Source organism: Sitophilus oryzae, unplaced genomic scaffold (genome assembly GCF_002938485.1).
Source record: "Sitophilus oryzae breed Bouriz unplaced genomic scaffold, Soryzae_2.0 scaffold_1899_pilon_pilon, whole genome shotgun sequence".
In the NCBI taxonomy this organism is placed as follows: Eukaryota; Metazoa; Arthropoda; class Insecta; order Coleoptera; family Curculionidae; genus Sitophilus; species Sitophilus oryzae.
The window spans coordinates 285,066-304,071 of NW_022146611.1; the positions used below are offsets into that span (position 1 = coordinate 285,066).

Here is a 19,006-nt window from a genome sequence, read left to right on the forward strand (position 1 = left end):
TGACTTTTTAGTGTCTCTTTATAAATTGAAAATAAAAGTTCCCATCTGCCAATTATACGAGAGAAAACAAAATGTTGATATATTGATGAAGGTTTGAAACGCCCTGTGGAATATATTAAGACAGCAAGGAATTTAAAAATAATTTTATCATCTAAGTACATCCTTTCTCGATATTTTGTTTTTTGGTTCATCTCAATAGCTTAATTTTTGTTGGAGATATTCGCTTTTGAAGACGACACTAACATTTTTTCGTAATTTTTACATTAAAACCATATCTTTGCTTTTGGTCCTAGTCTGTGGTCCTAGTCAACAGACCTAGTAAATTGTGGTCCCAAAGCAGGCCTTCTTGAATTAAGATTTGCTTCATTTAATCTTCTTCTTACACTCCGTTCACTTCTACGTACGTTCCTTAGGTGCAATTCATTATAAATTTGAAAAACTGGCAAGGGGCGGTTTCTTAGCGATAAACCTGAAATATGTCGATTATCTCGGTTCGAAGTTTTCATACGAAGTTGTCTCGAGTAAGCGACTGCACTGTACTTCGTGCAGACCTAATTCTGTTAGCGACATAATTTTGATCTCTATCATCTTCAATTAACGCAACTAAACTATAGGCTTGGTGCATTCTCCGCCGGCTCTAGCACCATCGGAGAATACCGTAAAAAACTGTAAAAGTACAATTTTTGGTTATTTTAATTTACAATGTTTGGATGTGACAGTTTGACATTTCCGAGAGAGCGCTTGTTTCCATTGAGCTTAATTCCATTGAGCCGACGATTGAGCTTGTTTCCATGGCTGACTAAGTGCATGAAATTGTTTAAAAATGATAAGAATTGGCTATAACACAGTATTTTTTCGAAAAAATCATATTATAGTTTATATCACTAAAAATCTTAAAAAATGGCGCTTTTTATGAAGTCATGGCCAACTATGGTTTCCATTTAAAAAAAAAACATAAGTTTGTGTCATATGTTAAAAATTACATACTTTAGAAAAAAAAAATCTCATGGACATATGACACAAATACAATCTCATAGACATATAAAACACGATTGTCTACAACTTTTATCTGAAAACTTTTTGTCTAAAATAGATTATAATGGAATTAGGGATTAGGAACCATTTTCAAAATAGCCAAATTTTGTTTTTTTTTCGAAATATCTAGAAAGCAATGAACTTTTTCAAAAATCTGAAAGGCGTATATTTATGACCCAACAAAACTGCAATTCTTTCCCCATTTATCCGACTATCTATCTTCAGTAGTTTCCGAGATGCCCATAGAGAACATCGTAGAAAACTCACCCTGTATAAAACTTTAATAAAATACATAAAAAATTTAAGGTTCCGTTTTTCGTATCGGTGAGTGTAGATCTACCAATTTTGATATTTTTCTGCCTTTGATTATAAAGTCTTCTGTAAATTTTGATGAGTGTTTTGCTAGGAACTGTTGCAACTGCCCAGTGGCGGATACAGAGGGGGGCGCATGGGGCCCAGTCTGTAAATTGGGTTAAATATTAGGCTTTTGGGTTAAAATAGGTGCCCTAAAAGGCATGTACACTACTATATATACACTACTTTTTATTTGTATATAATATAAATATAAATTATACCTAATGAAAAAAAATTATCACCTAATATAAATTTCTGTATCCGCCACTGCAACTGCCTCTGTTCTTCATATGTTTTTCACCATTCAAGAGATGTTAGCCCATAGTCTCATTAAATTATTAAGTAGGTATTTTTTTTAATTCTTCCTAAATTAAGAAAAAATATTTTAGTGTGTAATGTTAACCTTTGTATTTTTCAATACCAGAGAGTGATAAAAAAATTACACAAATCTGATATTTTTTTACCTAAACACATTCTTGTTTTATCTTTCTTGTCATGTTTTTCTTATTATTTTTCCCTATTTCTTAGAGTAGAAAGAGCAGTATTGAGGGAGAAACAAGAAAAACAGGCTGAAATAGCCAAGCTGCAAGCAACGGTAAAAAGGATGCAAATAAAAGCATCGTCTCTAGAAAATTCCTTAAAGCAAAAGACAGAGGAATGCATGGCGTTGTCAGCGTTTTGGGATGATATTACAGCATCGACACATAAATGAATATTTTATTTAAATAACCAAGTTTAATTTGTTTTAAACATATTCTTGTAAATATAGCTATATAAAAAGTAAACATGATTTTTTTTATCTATTTATGTATAACAAAACATTTAACAATAGATTTTTTGAAAAAAAAACTATACAGTGTGCTTCAGCTTTCCAAAAAATTCCAAACTTATTCCAATAATTTTATAAAATTTGCATGTTTTTAAATGGAATACCATATTTTTTTGGCTCAGCGGATTTGTTATTAAATTTGCATTCTAACTGAGGGGCTAATAACTGTTCGTTTTGGAATTCTTCTCTTACATTTATAATCTTCAATAACTGGGGCGCAATATTTTTGGAATTGATCGTTTACATGCGAACGCGCAACTTTGCGAGTGTTAGAAAACGAATGCGTTATAAAAATTCATTTTTTCAGCCATCTTCGCATCTTAATTTGCGATCGTCGTGAGCGTACGCAAAAGTAAGTTGTAGCAACGTCGACAGACAAATCACAGTGAAAAACTAAATTCTCTACAGTTTAACCGTATTTTTTACTGTTTGTTTACTTTTCATTACTTGGTGTCGATAATCGAGGTTTGTTGTGTTGTTTGTCAAGTGGGTTAATAATGGGAAAAAAAACGTGGAACCGAGCGTGGAACTAATGTTACAGAAAAGCAAAAAGCAACGTTAATAGAATTTGCAAAGAAGAGGAAGAAAATTATTTGGAAATTCAACCCATTGATCGAATATCTCTGGATGGTTTAGAGCGTTGGTAACTTCATCGATTGAATGAGAAACCGAGACTTGTATTTCTATCGATGTATTTATTTAAAGCAACATCCGGCTGGTAACAACCACTTCCGTAAAATTTCAAAGCAGCTAAAATCTGAAATTTAGTGTTACTTCATAGATATACAATAATAAAGAAAAATATTACCCGACTTTGCACATTCAAATCAGTCTCTCTTCTTTGTGGTCGCATGTACGGCTCAAGTAACTGAATTAAAAAACGGCATAAGTCTTTGGATAATCGAAATATTTTAATAAATTGCCTTCCACTCAGTTCTATGAACTCCTTCCCCGGATTGCGCAAAACATTACGGCGGTATTGAAGTTCTGCATTTTCTAGGTTTCGAATGGCCAAAACGTTCATTAAGTTATCCATTACTATTATTGTTACACCTAAACCCAACTACCAACTTGGAACTATCAAATCTAATATGCGCACTTAAAAAACATATCCTTACGACGCTGTCGATCCGCTCGCAAGCCAACGCAGGGAAATTTGCTAATACGCAAAAATGCGAACACTTAAAAATTGGATTTTAGTGTTGATCGAAAAGTTGCGAACAATTTGCAATTTACACCATGTAGACTTTTTCCTCTATAATACCACTAAAATATTTTTTTCCTAAGTTGTTTTTTTCATATTTACCAGTGGCGTAGCTATTATAGGGCAGTTCGGTGCAAAGCACCGGGGCCCCGCAGGAACTTGGGACCCCCCCCACAGAGCCCTTCAAAAAAAAATAATAAAAAATGTACAATATTTTGGTTTTGTTCTTTGCTCAGGGGCCTCCAAAAATATCTTGCACCAAGGCTTCCCGTTGTCAAGTTACGTCACTGATATTTACATTTATATTATATTTAGCACGTATAAAGTCAATAAGTTAGGTTGTATTCCGTTGCAGAACCAGGCGAACTAGACCGGTAAACTACGGTAAAGAGCGGTTCCTGAAAAACATCCGTTTGATACGGAACGGTTTGGTAAAATACTGGAAACGTCAAATGTTGACGTTTTCTAAATTTCAATACCTCTATTATAAAATTTATCTTTTATGCATTTTTAATGTACCTATTCTCTGCTTTTACGTTTGCTTCTTTTATTCAATGGAGTATAATATTGAAAAGTACTTTATTAATAAACTGTTAAACTCATTAGACAGCTCAAGTAAAGATTTGCAGGTCCAATATTAAAACAGATCAGCAATAAATAAACAAATCTAATGAATATTTATGTTTTTATAGCTTACAAAACACACAATGGCTGGCATGATAAGTTTAAATGGTCCTAAAAAGTCGTTCTATGTAGTTAATGAAATTTATTTACCTTTACTGCCTACCTCCATTGTTTTTGGATGTAAATACAAAATATTATTACAAATTTTAGAAATTAAATGAGAATTTCACTCGAACTTCCAATATTTGCTTGATTTCTGTCACATAAATGATTTAGATTGACAAACAAAACCAGAAATACCAGCCTTGTCGCGCTGGTTAGTTTGGTGCTTGAGTTTGGGGACAGTTATAACCGAATTTTTCAGGAACCGTGTGTAATAGGAAAACTTTCAGAAAACCGATAGACACGGAACATAGAACCATAACCAAGGTAAGCAACGGAATACACCCTTAGTTAAAATTATTTTCGACAAGTCAATTTGACATTGAAATAATATTGAATTTGAAGATATTGGCATGTTTAATATTCTAATCAGGACCGTATTATTTTTTTGATTAATTTAGTATTTTTGTATCTCTCATAACTCGAGAACGAATTCGTATAAATCATTCAAAATGAATAATTTGCTTTATTTTAAGGAGTTTCAAATACATTTTTTCTATAAAATAAAAAGGGGTGTGAATTTAAAAATGTGAATTTAAAAATCATTTTTAAGTTCACATGGGGTTTCCTGTCCAGGTCCAGGTCGGTGATGCAACAGACTGTATACATTTCAAATATTACAAAACACAGCAGATGCGGATTATAAAAACGTGCGGAATCGCCTGTATTTCTAATCTTGCATATACTTGCGTTGTAATTTGCGAGAATAGGGTTAAAATGTTACGACAGCGAATCATTTGCAAAAGATGAAGGTTGGTATCCATCAATGAGGTTATAAGGGCGGGAGGCGACATAAGCTATCGAGAAATGTACCCAGTTACGCCATATTGGTAGTGGCAATTCTGACAGTTCAGTTTTTGAGGTTAAGTGCGTTGCTGCGAGTGTTTTTTTAATTTTCCAAGACTATTTTTGTGTTTTTATTTGAATATTTGGACTTTCCGAACATGTCTTTGTGTGCTGTAAGTAGTTGTTGCAGTCGACAACGTGCAGAGAGGAAGAAATCATCTGAAATTGCATTTCACAGGTAAGTGTAAACATAATACAGGACCTGATTAAATTATTTTCGTATTTTCCATTTAACTAGTTATGCGTTTATTAATTAAATATTAAGTGTTTCTATATTGACAAAGTGCTTAGGTATTTAATACTTTGTTAGAGGCGATTAAGTAATTAAAACATGCCTCGACTTCTATTCTTGTAAAAAAAATTCTTAACAATATCTGTTATTTTTACTACATATACTTTTTTTGACAGGAAAGAGTATTTTGCTAGGCCAAATTTAAAAGTTTTGTTTTAACTACGGTTTATTTTTCTATTTTTACACTAAGATTTTGTACATAAACATTTATTTACATTCCTTTTTAGGATCTGCTAGCATATACTATGTACAAACTTTATATAGTATAGCTTTAATTTTTAGATAAATATTATAAAATCAACAAAGTAAATTTACTTTTTGCAGATAAAGTCTTAACGACTTATATTTATTGATAAACATTTATTATTCTAATAAAATTTTATATCAGAACATTTTAAATTTAGTACGTAGTATATAAATTTTGCTCTCTTTAGAAAATTTTTATCAAATAAATATTATATTAAATCTGATTTTTAGGTTTCAAACATCCCATCCGTCGAGAAGCTTGGGTGAAGTTTGTGAACAGGAGAAACTGGCAAGCTACATCAGGTAGTGTTCTATGCTCGAAACATTTTTCTGATAGCTGTTTTGACAGAACATCTCAATAAAATATCTCAAATAAATAATAATTTCCTAAGATTTCTAAATTTTAATGATTATCAAAATGTTAATTATGGTAAATCAGTAATCATGTTTAATTATTTTCCGCTTTTTTTCTATTTTTTTTAAATGTTAAGGTTATTATTGTTAGATACATCAATAAAAACAAGGCAATTAGTTTAAGACATACTAGCAACAAAACAGTGTTATTTAGTGAGCAATAAAATTTAATTTATTTAATGTGTATTATTTTTTTGTGTTTTCTCCTTAAATATACATAGTATATTATAGTCATTAAAATTAATCTTGTAATTTATATTTTTGAAAAAATTGTAGGTTTTGTAGTTATTTTGATTAATTAATTTTTTATTTAAAAAAGTTGAGGTCGTTATATTGTGTAAAATAAAATTTTTCAAAGAAGTTTCTGTAATCCGGCCCTGCTAATGCCGCCATATTGGTGCTGGCTTAAGCCATGCCTAGTGTTACCATTTTTCGCAAGCACTTTAAATGCTCATAGCGTCTCCCTGTATATAACCTCATTGGTATCCATCCATATCCATATACATATATAAAAGCTCAAAGGTTTTTTTTGTTACATCCATCCCGCCGAAACCGATTCACCAATCTTGATGATTCTTTTTTTAAATGAAAGGTATATATGTCTAGATTTGTTATGAAGCATTGTTATATCGTTTAATCGCTATTTCTTTATGTAAAACGAATAAATATTAAAACATACCTGTAAAACACACACACATTAGCTTTAGAAATCAATTATTCGTCATTGTCAGTGGTATGTCAGTTAGAGTATATATCAAATTTTTTAGATATTATAGGAGTCAGTTCATACCGCCAGCTTTAGATACATAAATAAGGTTCGTTTAAATGCTATTAGTGAATTAGCTACACAAAGCGATTTTAGGAAATTCGTCCTCTTAGAAAGTATAATTACTTCGGAAATTTCGGTGTATGCAAATTCGTTACTATCTGGTATGAAATTCTGGAGAAATGACCCTTAAGTGAAGAACACTTAGAAGAGATTTTTGAAATTCCATCAACTAAATGGGTAAAGTTAATAAAAATTTATATAAAACTTCATGACCGCTGGATTATACACACAAAAATTGCCACAAAGATTCTTTTAAAAGCCATGAGTTAATTTGTTGGACAACACAAATTTAGGAAATTCATACCCTTGGGGAGTAGAATGGGATATGAAAGTTTGCTGTACGAAAACATTTTACTATAATATCTCGAAGAATAAAACTTATACAAAGGTTTATTTAGTGTCACCAATAATATGCTCGAAATATTTCTTATTCAAATCGTCTTATATTGCATATCAGATGAAAAATTAAAACAAAAAAACATTATTTGTTTTAATTTAAAATCTAGAAAATTGACAATTGAAAACTTTCAACTTAAATATGTAAAAGCTATTCATTTTAAAAATACAGTTTATATAGGATCATTATAGGGTTCTATCTATAGAGGGTAAATGGACATTTCAGTATTTATTATTTTCTGGAAATTTTATTTTTTTCAATTTTTGCAAAATATTGACTTTGGCTCTATTTCTAAAACACCCTATACATATTTAAGAAATACAAAATTGCCATGCAAGAGCGCCATCTCTCCACCCTCTATCCAACTAAACACACCGGAAAAGTCTAGGAATATTACAATTTTATCCAGCTATCGTTAGTAATTTTATTTTTTGCATTTCTGATATAATAAAATTAAAATAAACAAATAGTTGACTTGGAAATAAAAATGCGAAATTTACCGAATTTTTAAAATTTACCTTGATTTTTATTGAACTCAAAAAAATACACACATTTTTTTTTATTCTAAACTGTGAATTAAAAAAAAAGATAAAACCATTTTTACTTAATAAAGGGTATGGCCTCCTCTACTGTTCATTACAGCCCTACATCGTCTCTCCATGCTCCTGATCAGGTTGTCGATCTCCTCTTGAGGTACAGCTTACCACGCTGCATTCAGGGCCTGAACCAGATCCCTATGAGTTTCACTAGGCATACCCATTGAGGTCAGGAGATTGGGCCGGCCAGGTTAAGATGTTTAATTGATGAGCATTGAAAACTCACTTACCACTCTGGCTGTATGAGGCCGTGCATTGTCATGCATGAGAATGAAGTTTCACCCAAAATCATTGGCATATGGTAACACGACAGGCTCAAGAATTAAATCACGATATGTGTGATTCCTGTTAGAAACCTTTCAAGCAAAACGAAATCGGTTTTTCGGCCTAACTGGACTCCTCTCCAGACCATAACTGTTCCACCTTGATAAGGGTGCACTTCCTGAACATGATCCAACCGAATAAGATTTCCTAGTTCTCTCCATACCCTAAGCCTTCTCGAATCCGGATGAATTCCAATGCGTGACTCATTCGTGAAGAGAACATTGGCCCATTATTCATTCGACCACTGAACATGATCTTGACCCCACAAATATCGTACTTCTCGATTTCCTCTCGTTAAGGGTTGAGCTCTCCAGGGGCGTCTGCTTCTTAAGTTGACCTCTCTTAATCTATTGCGAACAGTGTCAGTACTAACGGTTACATTATACGTTTCCTGGAATTAAACTAAGCTCTGGTGCTGTAAGAGACGGTCGGTGTTATTGTAAAAAATGATCTTGCTGACGGGTAGTAATGCAATGTCGCCCTGTGTGCCTTTCAGCAACATCACCACTTTCACGGTAGCGTGCACTTAATCGCGATATTACACTTTGCGTTGTATTTAATGCTCTAGCTACGTCGATTTAGCGCATTCCAGCTTCGAGCATACCCATGGCCCTTAGCATTTTGTCTCTGCTCTCTTTGTCTACGCTCCATAATGTTGTTTAATACTAAACAAAGTTATTTGAATGAATTTTGGTCAGTTATCATAAAAACATAGCCAGTACAGGTTAAATTCGAACAATTGATGCTAGGTGCTTTTTATACATTTGACAAAAAATGCACAAACACTTCTGCAAATATCCCAAATTTAGAAATAACTAGTGTGACTACTTCGTTTCAATCGAAGTAGAAAGAATCGGCCTACAAATATGTGGTTTTTTATTCAAAACATTTATTTTTAACTTTAATAAAATGATATCCCTAGATTTTTCCGGTGTGTGTATATATAATTAGTTTCAGTAATGGAAATTGTTATATTGATAGTTTTTATACATTTTAAGAAAAAAATGTGTAAAAAATTGAAAAATAAAACAAAACGTCTCCATTAAAAAAAGTCTCACTTGGGTAAAAAATGTCCATGTACTGCCAAAATATAATTTTAATGTGAAGCGACTGCCAATGACTGTGAAGCAACTGCCATGTAATTATAGGTGACTGCCAATGCCGTAAGACTGCCAATGGCTGCCAGCGACTGCCAATAAAATGTACATGTAATTCCAATAATGAGACATCCCTCGGGTTATACAATACCCAGAAAATCAACAACTGAAAGCTTTCATCTGAAATAGCTCTAAAACACCTAATTTTCGAAACATAGTTTAAACAGTGCAATTTTTTTCAATATACCTACATATTTTAAAAAGTTTACCCTTTTATGGATACAGCTAGCGAGTCTGACAATTGCACTGTTTAAACTATGTTTCGAAAATTAGGTGTTTTAGAGCTATTTCAGATGAAAGTTGTTGATTTTCTGGCCTTTAATGCATTTTCTGGCATTTAAGGCACGGACAATTCGAGGTGTACGCGAACGAAGTCGCGGGAAAAAACTAGTAGGTAAATATAAGATACTAAAAAATAAATACATTTTGTTAATTACAACATCTTTAGGAAGATAATTCTTTCCCAAAGACCTTTCTGAATTGCGATTGTGGTAATTCGGTTCTTGCTGATCCCATAAATATTGCCGCTCACGTACACAATCAGTTAGCTTTGCCGTTCCATTTTCAAGAAAAACCCTTCAAGAAAAGTGCATACAACGCAAATATCTCAACCCGACGCGACGTCAACGGCATGTGTTTGCAAGTCGCTAATGTATGTACGTATAAGCCCGAACCAACCTGTATGTACAATGTACATACATTGCACCTACTGTGAGGCCCTGCATAGAAAATAAATAGGATCAGTCGCGCAAAGACACGCGTTAAAGAGATTTTTACAATTCACATGTTGATGCTTTCACTGTGCGATCAGTTTAAAGGTACGTCCATAGTGCACCGGCTTCCCACTTACATTCCACACATTAACAAATAATTGCAGGAAGCGGGAATGTCATTTGGCATCATGGAACTCTTTCTTGGGAATCTATTATGTCTTTTTATTAGCTAGTTATGATGTTCACATTAAACTTATACAAGAAAGTACTACTGGCGTTCATGAAATTAATCATCTGTCTCATGTCTCATTTTACTGCTATATATAAAATTATTAAAAATTAATCGATTCTAATCATAACCCTCTTGTGTACATCTATATATTTTGAAAATTGCAGCAATTTTTTTGGAAATATACTTCAACGTTTCTTTTTTTATGCGGAATTATTCGTAAAGTTTTTGATGGTAAGCTGTGAGTTGTGGCTCACAAAAAGGGAATAGAAGGAACACATGCGACAAAAGAGAACAATAGTTCATTCCGGTAAAAGCGGGTAAAAAGCAGTTTAAGCCGGTTGAAGCTGCCTGAATGGCGCATTATGGCCACGCGCATATAGTTGTTCCTCTATTTTTCACCGCTGCGCTAGTCTGCCGCGATAAAGCGAGAAGCGGGAAGCAGGTGCACTATGGACGTAGCCTAAGGACCTGTCAGCCTTATAAAATATCAAATTACTTAAAGTCACGGGGGTGTCACTTGTATGGGAAAACAGGCAACAGTCAAATTTAAACATGCCAGGACCAACGACAAAGAAAGCAACATCTGCCAGGCATTGGCTTTCTTTGTCACTCACATTGCTTAAATCATGATACCGCGGCCATTTTGCCAACAATGAAGCTGGCCGGGCTGTCCTGGCAAGTGATTTAAAACAATTTTGCTTTTTTACAATATTAAATTACCATTTGGATGTATTTAATGCGATTATTCAGTTAACTGGTAAGTCAGAAATTACACACAAATACTTTATTCGTAAATACAACTAAGATGTAAACGTATTTTTGTATTTTTAGATTTCAACTTTTGCAAAGACCCGGCGATAGAACTTGCTTGGCAGCGTACCTGTTTAACTAAACGTATTATTTCCTGATAATAATATCAAAACACGTAAGTACCTCTATAATTTATGATGAAAAATGATTTTGATTATGTTTTATATTATTTAAATACTTTCTAACCTCAAATAATAGTAAGATCCTTGTTTATATCGCACAGCCCGTTGAAAACTGTATTGTCTTCAAAAAATGTTTACAGAACAAACAATTATTACAAAAACAATGTCCTTTTAATCTGATTTATACCTCAGAAGGATGCCAGTTAAATTTTTATTAAATCAACATTACATTATTTGGCCATTAATATGCAAAAAGGAGCATATTGCGTTAACTTAAATTTTCTTTTACTTCTCCTGACAATGTTCTCTATATTCTCTATTTTGAGTTAGTAAACTTTTGAACGGGATGTGCGATATATAAAATACATAATATATCCAAGGGCATGATCTGATAAAAGTATTTTTTGATGCATTTTTTGGTTGTTTATGCACATTGGCTTGGTTTATGTTTTATTCAGCTTATATTTATTTGGTATAACAGTTTTTTTTGCCTTTGGAATGGCATGCATTGAGGCTAGATAGTGTTTCATTAGATCATTAAAGGAATTTAAATTAGCATATATTTTTTGTGATATTAGTGTGTTATCATGATACAGGTAGTTGTATCATAGTGCCTTATGCATGTTATTTACCTATTATATACTTATGTATTATCAGTAAATAGATGATAACATACTACTAAAATGTCTTTTTAATAGTATGTTTATCTCTCCAATTCACTAGTTATTTGCAATGTATTTTGAACTAATTTAAGTCATTAATTGATCATCTTTCTTTTTCAGGTTCCGGGATATTCTTTTTCATTGTTAAATATATATATATATATATATATATATATATATATATATATATATATATATATATATATATATATATATATATATATATATATATATATATATTTCAATATTATTGTAATATAAATCGCAGCTCTAAAAAATAAATGATATTGTTTACTAATGTGTAATTTATTTACTATGAATTTTCTCTGAAAATAATAAGTCTTTAATAATATCATTGATTTGCTGTGTAAAGTTAATAGACATATTTTTTAATACATTAAATTATATTAAAGTAATAAAAAATATGTTTATTAACTTTAAACAGTAAGTCAGTGATACTTATAAAAATATTTTTTTTTAAATTTCCCCTCTTTTAGGCCCCCCCCCTCCAATTCCCCTCAATTTAGCTAGTACTGCCAGGCGACACCAGGTGGCGTCTGTTTCCATTTTTTAACATGAAGTTAGCATTTCTTTAATGTACCTATTCTCTGCTTAAAGTATATAATATATTTTATAATAACGCACTTTTCAAAATTAGGCATACTGGAATACAAAATATTGCATGATATACAGGGTGTCCCAGGCTGAGCATGCATTAGAAGTTTCTGGAGAACTACAATATAGTATAGATCGGAAAGTTTTTGCACATCGTTGTTTTACAACGAGATCTATCGTCTCAAAATATTTTCGATATGGCGGCACGTCCGGAAATACCGGAAGTTGAATAGCTATAATAGCAACTTTCTTATTTCAAATAGGTACCCCCCATTTTTTATTACATACTTAAATTTTCTCTAAAATTTTATGGATTTACACTCTGTATCTAACATTAACCGTTTTTGAGAGAAAACATTTTTTGCCGAAAAAAGCTGCTTGTCAATCAACTTTTTTGCCTAAGCCTAAAGGTCAAATTTAGTGATTACCATAGCCACTGTGACATAATTTAGTCGAATTTAGTCGGCGAGCTTGGCTCGTCACGTACCATAACTGTCGTATTTTGTCCGGCCCATTCTTGACTGGCCATTAAATATTTCGACGTTTTTTAAAATTGTTACAAGTCCAGGCTTTATCGTTCGATCGTTATTTTAAACCAATCTAATCTGACAGATCATCAGATCAAGCGTCGCGTCGGGCAAATATTATGTTGGTTTATAGAGGACAGGAAAACATCCGTTGAGCGGGGCAGGTGCGGTTAATAAATACGTGATACATTTTTAAAAAATCACAATGTTCTTAGTGTATATAGATTTTAGGTCTAAGTGCTTAATACATCAAAAGGATTACACAAAAATATCTTCCTATAACATTGTTTTGATACACTCTGTATATATCAATATATACAGGGTGGTGTCAATTTCGATGCTCAACATTGGCATCTAAGAAACTTCGAGAGATACGAATTCGGTTAAATGGGACAAAAGTTGCGTAATTAGAAGTCTGACAAACATCTATGAAGAAAACCCCGGTATCTTGATTAGTTTCGGATTTATGTCAAAAAAATTAAAATATAACGTTTATTTTAAATGACAATATCTTCAGAAGTATTTTATCTATTGCAACATAAGTTGGTAGTTTTATATTTTTATCCTCCGGCAATTAAATGCTGTTTTCAGAAAATTTCTAAGCCTTCTAGATTTAGCACAACAACAATGAAGTTTTTTTTTCTCATGGCCGCCATTTTGAATTTGTATACTATTAAATAGAGCGAAAAAAGTCTATACGGTGGCGGTGGTATCTAATTTTTATTCATTATTTGGTAAATTCACTAACAATAGATTTTTTTAAAAATTCCCCTATGATCAAGTCTGCTTTGGAAATCTATTGGTTTATTCTATTAAGTGTCAAATCTGAACGCACAAAAATTGTATAGTAGAATTCAAAACAGATTAATACAGAACCTAAAATTTTATTCTCAAGAATACCAGCCCAGACGTTCAAAAAATATATTATTTGTGGTCTGGTTTCTCTAATTAAAGATTTTCTTTTGCATAATATTGTGATTTTTTTCTGTTAAATGTACCAGAATTTGTAAATAAAGATTCATCTGTCTATAATATTTTTCTAGAAACAAGGGAAAATTACCATTTGCAAAATTGTAATCTTCTCTCGTGATCACCAGCAACAATCACTTATACAACACTCGCGACTTATTTTGGGGCTAAAAGTTTCCGGATTTATTTCAATCTGAGCTGGCACATTAATATCATTAGCCTTTTAAAATATTGCCCTTTTGTTTTCTAAGCTACTATCAGCAACTGCTAAATTTCTTGAAATCCTTACGAAAATAGTACGATGAGGCTGTGTCCTTTCAAGAAAAAAACGATGTTTTATAACTTTTTTAAGTAAACATAATAAATATTTCGTGTTTCCCCACTTGTGAACATATTGTTGACCTTTAGTACACTTTACACTATCTACCTACTATATTTTTTTGTGTTCAGATTTGACACTTAAATGACTTAAAAAATTAACTTGTATATATCCTGTCCTATAAAGTGTCAATTGGATTTCCAAGGCAGACTTGAGCTTTTGAACGAATTTTTAAAAATCTATTTTTTTTTAGTGAATTTACATAATAATGAATAAAAATTAGATACCACCGTATAGACTTTTTTCCGCTCTATCCAATAGTATAAAAATTCAAAATGGCGGCTATAAGAAAACAAAAACTTGACTGTTGTTGTGCGAAATCTAGAAGACTTAGAAATTTTCTGAAAACGTCATTTAATTGGCCGAGGACAAAAATATATAAATAACAACTTACGATGCAATATAACTCATCATACAGTTTCAGGGCTTTGACAAAAGCTAGTATCACAGATAACACATACTAGTATCTGAAACGGCTTCACCGAGGTTAGTTTTCCATCTCAAATATCAATCGTATCAAAGTTTATGGCACGAATGGATGTCGTCTCGGCGCACTCAGTGATGAGGTGTTCTCATCTTTTCCCATGTCTACATTCTCCATTGTTTCTTATCTTCAGTCTAATTTGTTGAGTGTCACTCAATGTATCAATTCAATTGTGTAAAAACACCGTGATAATCCGAAGATTGTTACTATTTAAATCAAGAAAAGTTAAAATATATAAAACAATTTTTCCAAGAATTTCTAATCGAATTTTTGAATTTAAAGTATTTCAAAAACCATTCGGTATACAGGGTTGTTTACCACATACGACACGGAGTATTGTAACTAAACGATTAGATTTTTACAAATTGTTAGTTTTGAGTTTTGAGTTCGTTGAAGGGCTATTAGAGCTACTATTTAAAAATATTTTTACAGGATACAGAGTGTCCCAAATAAGTAAAAAATATTATAGTTGTATTTTTTTAAATGAAAAAACCCTTAATGATCACGAATGAATTCTGTTTGGCTATCGGTGATCATCTATTCGTTGGAGGTGTCCGTACCAACTTTCTTTTCCTCCTATAATTTCTCGTACTCTTTGATTTGAGATGTGTTCCAGTCTTGAAATGCGACAACTTCTTCGCCAAAAATCCATTTCAAGAGATTGCAACTTATTTTTTTCTACTTTGTTTAGCTCCCACTTTGTTTCAGCGCCATAAGTGGTAATGTTCTCTACACTGCAATGGCTTTATAAAGTAGAATTTTTGTTTTTTGGAAAATTTTGTCACTCCACAACAACAAGTTAAGTTGACCGATAACTCTTTTTCCTTGACCAACTTTATTTGCAATATCTTGAGTGCTTTTTCCATTTGTTGTAAAAGTGACGCCCAAGTATTTAAACGAACAGACATTTTTAATTGTGCCGATTCCTACATCCAAATCCTCACTTCGTCTTCACCCACTACCATGTACTATGCACCCACTACCATTTCGAATATTCCTCATGCAGTTTTCTAAACATATAACTGTAGTCGTCTCTGTCTCCCGCTATTAAGATCTGGTCGTCGGCAAAGAGTAAGGTATATAAAGTGTCTTTTCCTACTGGGATTCCCATTACACGACATTTCATCTTCCAACACTTTAGTACTTCTTCCAAATATACTTTAAATAAAGTTGGTGCTAATAAACACCCTTGTCTTAAGCCCTTATTCAAAGAAATGCTTGGGAAATATTGTTTCCAAGTTTAACTGTGCTACTGCAACCCTCGTATAATTTTCTTGTTGCTTGGACCTACCAACTACTGATACCAAAATTTTGCATTGACACCCACAACTTACTTAGTGGGACTGTATCGTATGCCTTCTGTAGATAAATAAATGTCAAGTGGACCGTCCTTCCCCTTTCTAGCCTTTTTCGATTAGATGCTTAAGAGTGAAAATGCCATCAGTACATGAGCGTCCCGGTCTAAAACCATTTTGTTCTTCCGATTTCGTTATTTGTGCTTCTATAGAGTCGAGCAACAGTACAAATGACACTAAATCCTCTATAGTTTTCACAGTCGCGTCGGCTCCCTTTCTTAAATATGGACGTAATAAAAATATTTGGAAATTATGTAAATATTGCTGTAATAATCTGAAAACAAACTTTTGTTCAAAGTAAAAATTTTTGATGTGATACTTAGAAATATCTAGTATTAAAATATCAATAACAATTTATATGAAACGCTTTTTTGTTTAACTTTACAAATTTGTGATTTCTGCTTTCATGGACACCAAGCGAAAGGCGGAAAAGTGGAAGACCACCTCGAAGATGGAAGCAGGGCGTAGTTGACGCTATGAATTCTAAGGACTTTCAGGAAGAAGACTGGACAGACAGAAATCTCTGGAAGTTTGGAGTCGACGAATGGTCGTAAAAATCCGCAATATATACAGGGTGGTCCGAATTGTATTCCGGAAACTTCGGCAGCATATTCTGCAGATAAAAATCTGCAGAATATCTGCAGATCTGCTTTTTTACTTAAAGTTCGTATAAATGTATGTTCTGAAATGCTTAGTTTCGGATATACAAGGTGTAGAAGTTTCATTTTTATTTCGATTTTTTCCAAATAATTTCTGAAGTAACGTCAATATTTCGAAGAAAATTGGCATCTGGTTTTTTTTTTAACATGAGAAATTTGATTTTGATGTCAATATGACTCCTATTTCTAGGAGGCGCCACAGACATGTCTTTTAACTTTTTTGAAGTGTAATAACTTTTCGCCTGTACCTGTATAAAACTACTGAGTGAAAAAATATACATTTCTGTTACTTTTTACGTAAAAAAGGTCTCTTGGTAAAAATCGCTACGAGAAATGGTTCTCGAGATATTTGAAACGGAAATCATCAATACATGTCATCATTGACATAAATTAAACATGTTGACTAAATAGTTATTAGACTGAAATCATAAATTTGAAATGTTTTTGTGGCAAAAGTCCAACAGAAACTGTTTTATCGTCATTCTTTCGAAGAAAAATTTATAACTAATTTAAAAAAATAAAAATTTCCCAAATTTATTATTTCAGTCAAATAACTATCTACTCAACATATGTTTATTTTGTGTCAATAATGACATGTATTGACTATTTCCATTCTAAATATCTTAAGAACGGTTGCTCATAGCGATTTTTACCAAGAGATATTTTTTACGTAAAAAGTCACGAAGAAAGGACGAAAAGTTATTACTCTTCAAACAATTAAAATACATGTAGGTGGCGCCCCCTACAAATAGGGGTCATATTGACATCAAAATCAAATTTCTTATGTCAAAAACCTCCCAGACACCAATTTTCATCCAATTATTGACGTTAATTCAATTGGAAAAAATCTAAATAAATATGAAACTTCTACACCCTGTATTTCCGAAACTAAGTATTTTAGGACATACATTTACACAAACTTTTTTAGCTATTAATTTAATTTATATAATTCAATTTAATTCTTTACTGTAATCAGACAAAATACACTTAATTAGAAAATTATCGGTCATATTCCCTATACTTATAACATAATGTTATTCTGTTTTTTTTTGATCATGCAGGCACGTACTACTTGTATTTCTCCTAATATTACTCTCAGACTCTCAGGCCTGTTCGTTAACGAGTTTACAAACAACTTCTGCAAATACGTGGCAATACTATTAATTCAATAATTTCCAAAACTTCTAAGCTGTTCTTAATTAATACCTGCGTAAAATCTGGGCAAAAGTATTCAAAAGGAAAAATGATTTTTCTATATTAGATTTCCGAGTAGATTTCTTGTGCCGAAAATTTTTGTTTATACATACTTCGAATCGGTTTGTAAACTATTTGAGGTCGTTGAATTTTAAATTGAAAAAAATATTTGGAAATTTTGTAAATATTATTGTAATAATTTGAATAAAACTTTTGTTCAAAGTAAAATTTCTTGATGTGATAGAAATATCTAGTAATAAAATATCAATAACAATTCATATGAAAAACTTCTTTGTTTAACTTTACAAGTTATGATATTTACTTTAATATTTTTGTATGTAAGTCGAAGAAGTGTGTAATATTAAAAATTGTTACACGACAGAAATGTTGCGTTTAACAATTTTTAATATTACAGAAATAGTCAGTCCTATTAGTTATTTAGTATTAATATACCGAGCGTTTTTCAAAACTCACCCCTATATAACATAAATGACAATTGATTGACGTATTCAGTTAGTTTTGTTTACTTCCTGTCTCACCGAGAATGACAACTTTAAAATACAACTTTTGATTTTTAAATGGTACACTGTATTTTTTTACTTTATTTGATTGAAAATGCCATTCTGAATAGAATGATGTATCATATCTCAACTTTTAACATTTGCGCTTAAAAAAATACTGGTTTAAATTTAAATCTAGAGTGCCACGACAAAAAATGTAACGACAATTTGACTCGAAATACCAAGATGTGGTATCAAATTAAGCCAGGGATACATTGTTCTGACGTGTTGTGTTGTGACGCTACGCAAGTTTACATACATCATACAGCTTACTTTCTTTGCCTTTAAATTAACCGCGTGCACAATCATCACGCTAAGCTATCTGACGTGTGCGGCTAGTCCAGATTTTCGTCAGAGGCAACAAACAGTGAACGAGCTGCAAACAGTGGCGTTTAATTTCTTTATAATGGACTAAT

General features: G+C 32.1%; 2 protein-coding genes across 5 annotated transcripts in view; one reads left to right on the top strand and one right to left on the bottom strand.

Annotated features, from left to right (window-relative positions):
* Positions 1-2,157, top strand: part of LOC115883413 (GRIP and coiled-coil domain-containing protein PFC0235w-like) — a 32,697-nt gene extending 30,540 nt beyond the window's left edge. For 3 of the 4 annotated variants that reach the window (XM_030901770.1, XM_030901771.1, XM_030901773.1), the window contains one exon: positions 1,918-2,157. In XM_030901770.1, coding sequence (XP_030757630.1) covers positions 1,918-2,101 — 184 coding nt within the window. In that variant the 3' untranslated portion in view covers positions 2,102-2,157. The remainder of the gene's footprint in view (positions 1-1,917) is intronic. The other variant, XM_030901772.1, reaches the window with a different exon arrangement.
* The window catches only part of LOC115883421 (orexin receptor type 1-like), a 452,630-nt gene that overhangs the window by 249,919 nt on the left and 183,705 nt on the right, over positions 1-19,006 (bottom strand). The window lies entirely within an intron of this gene.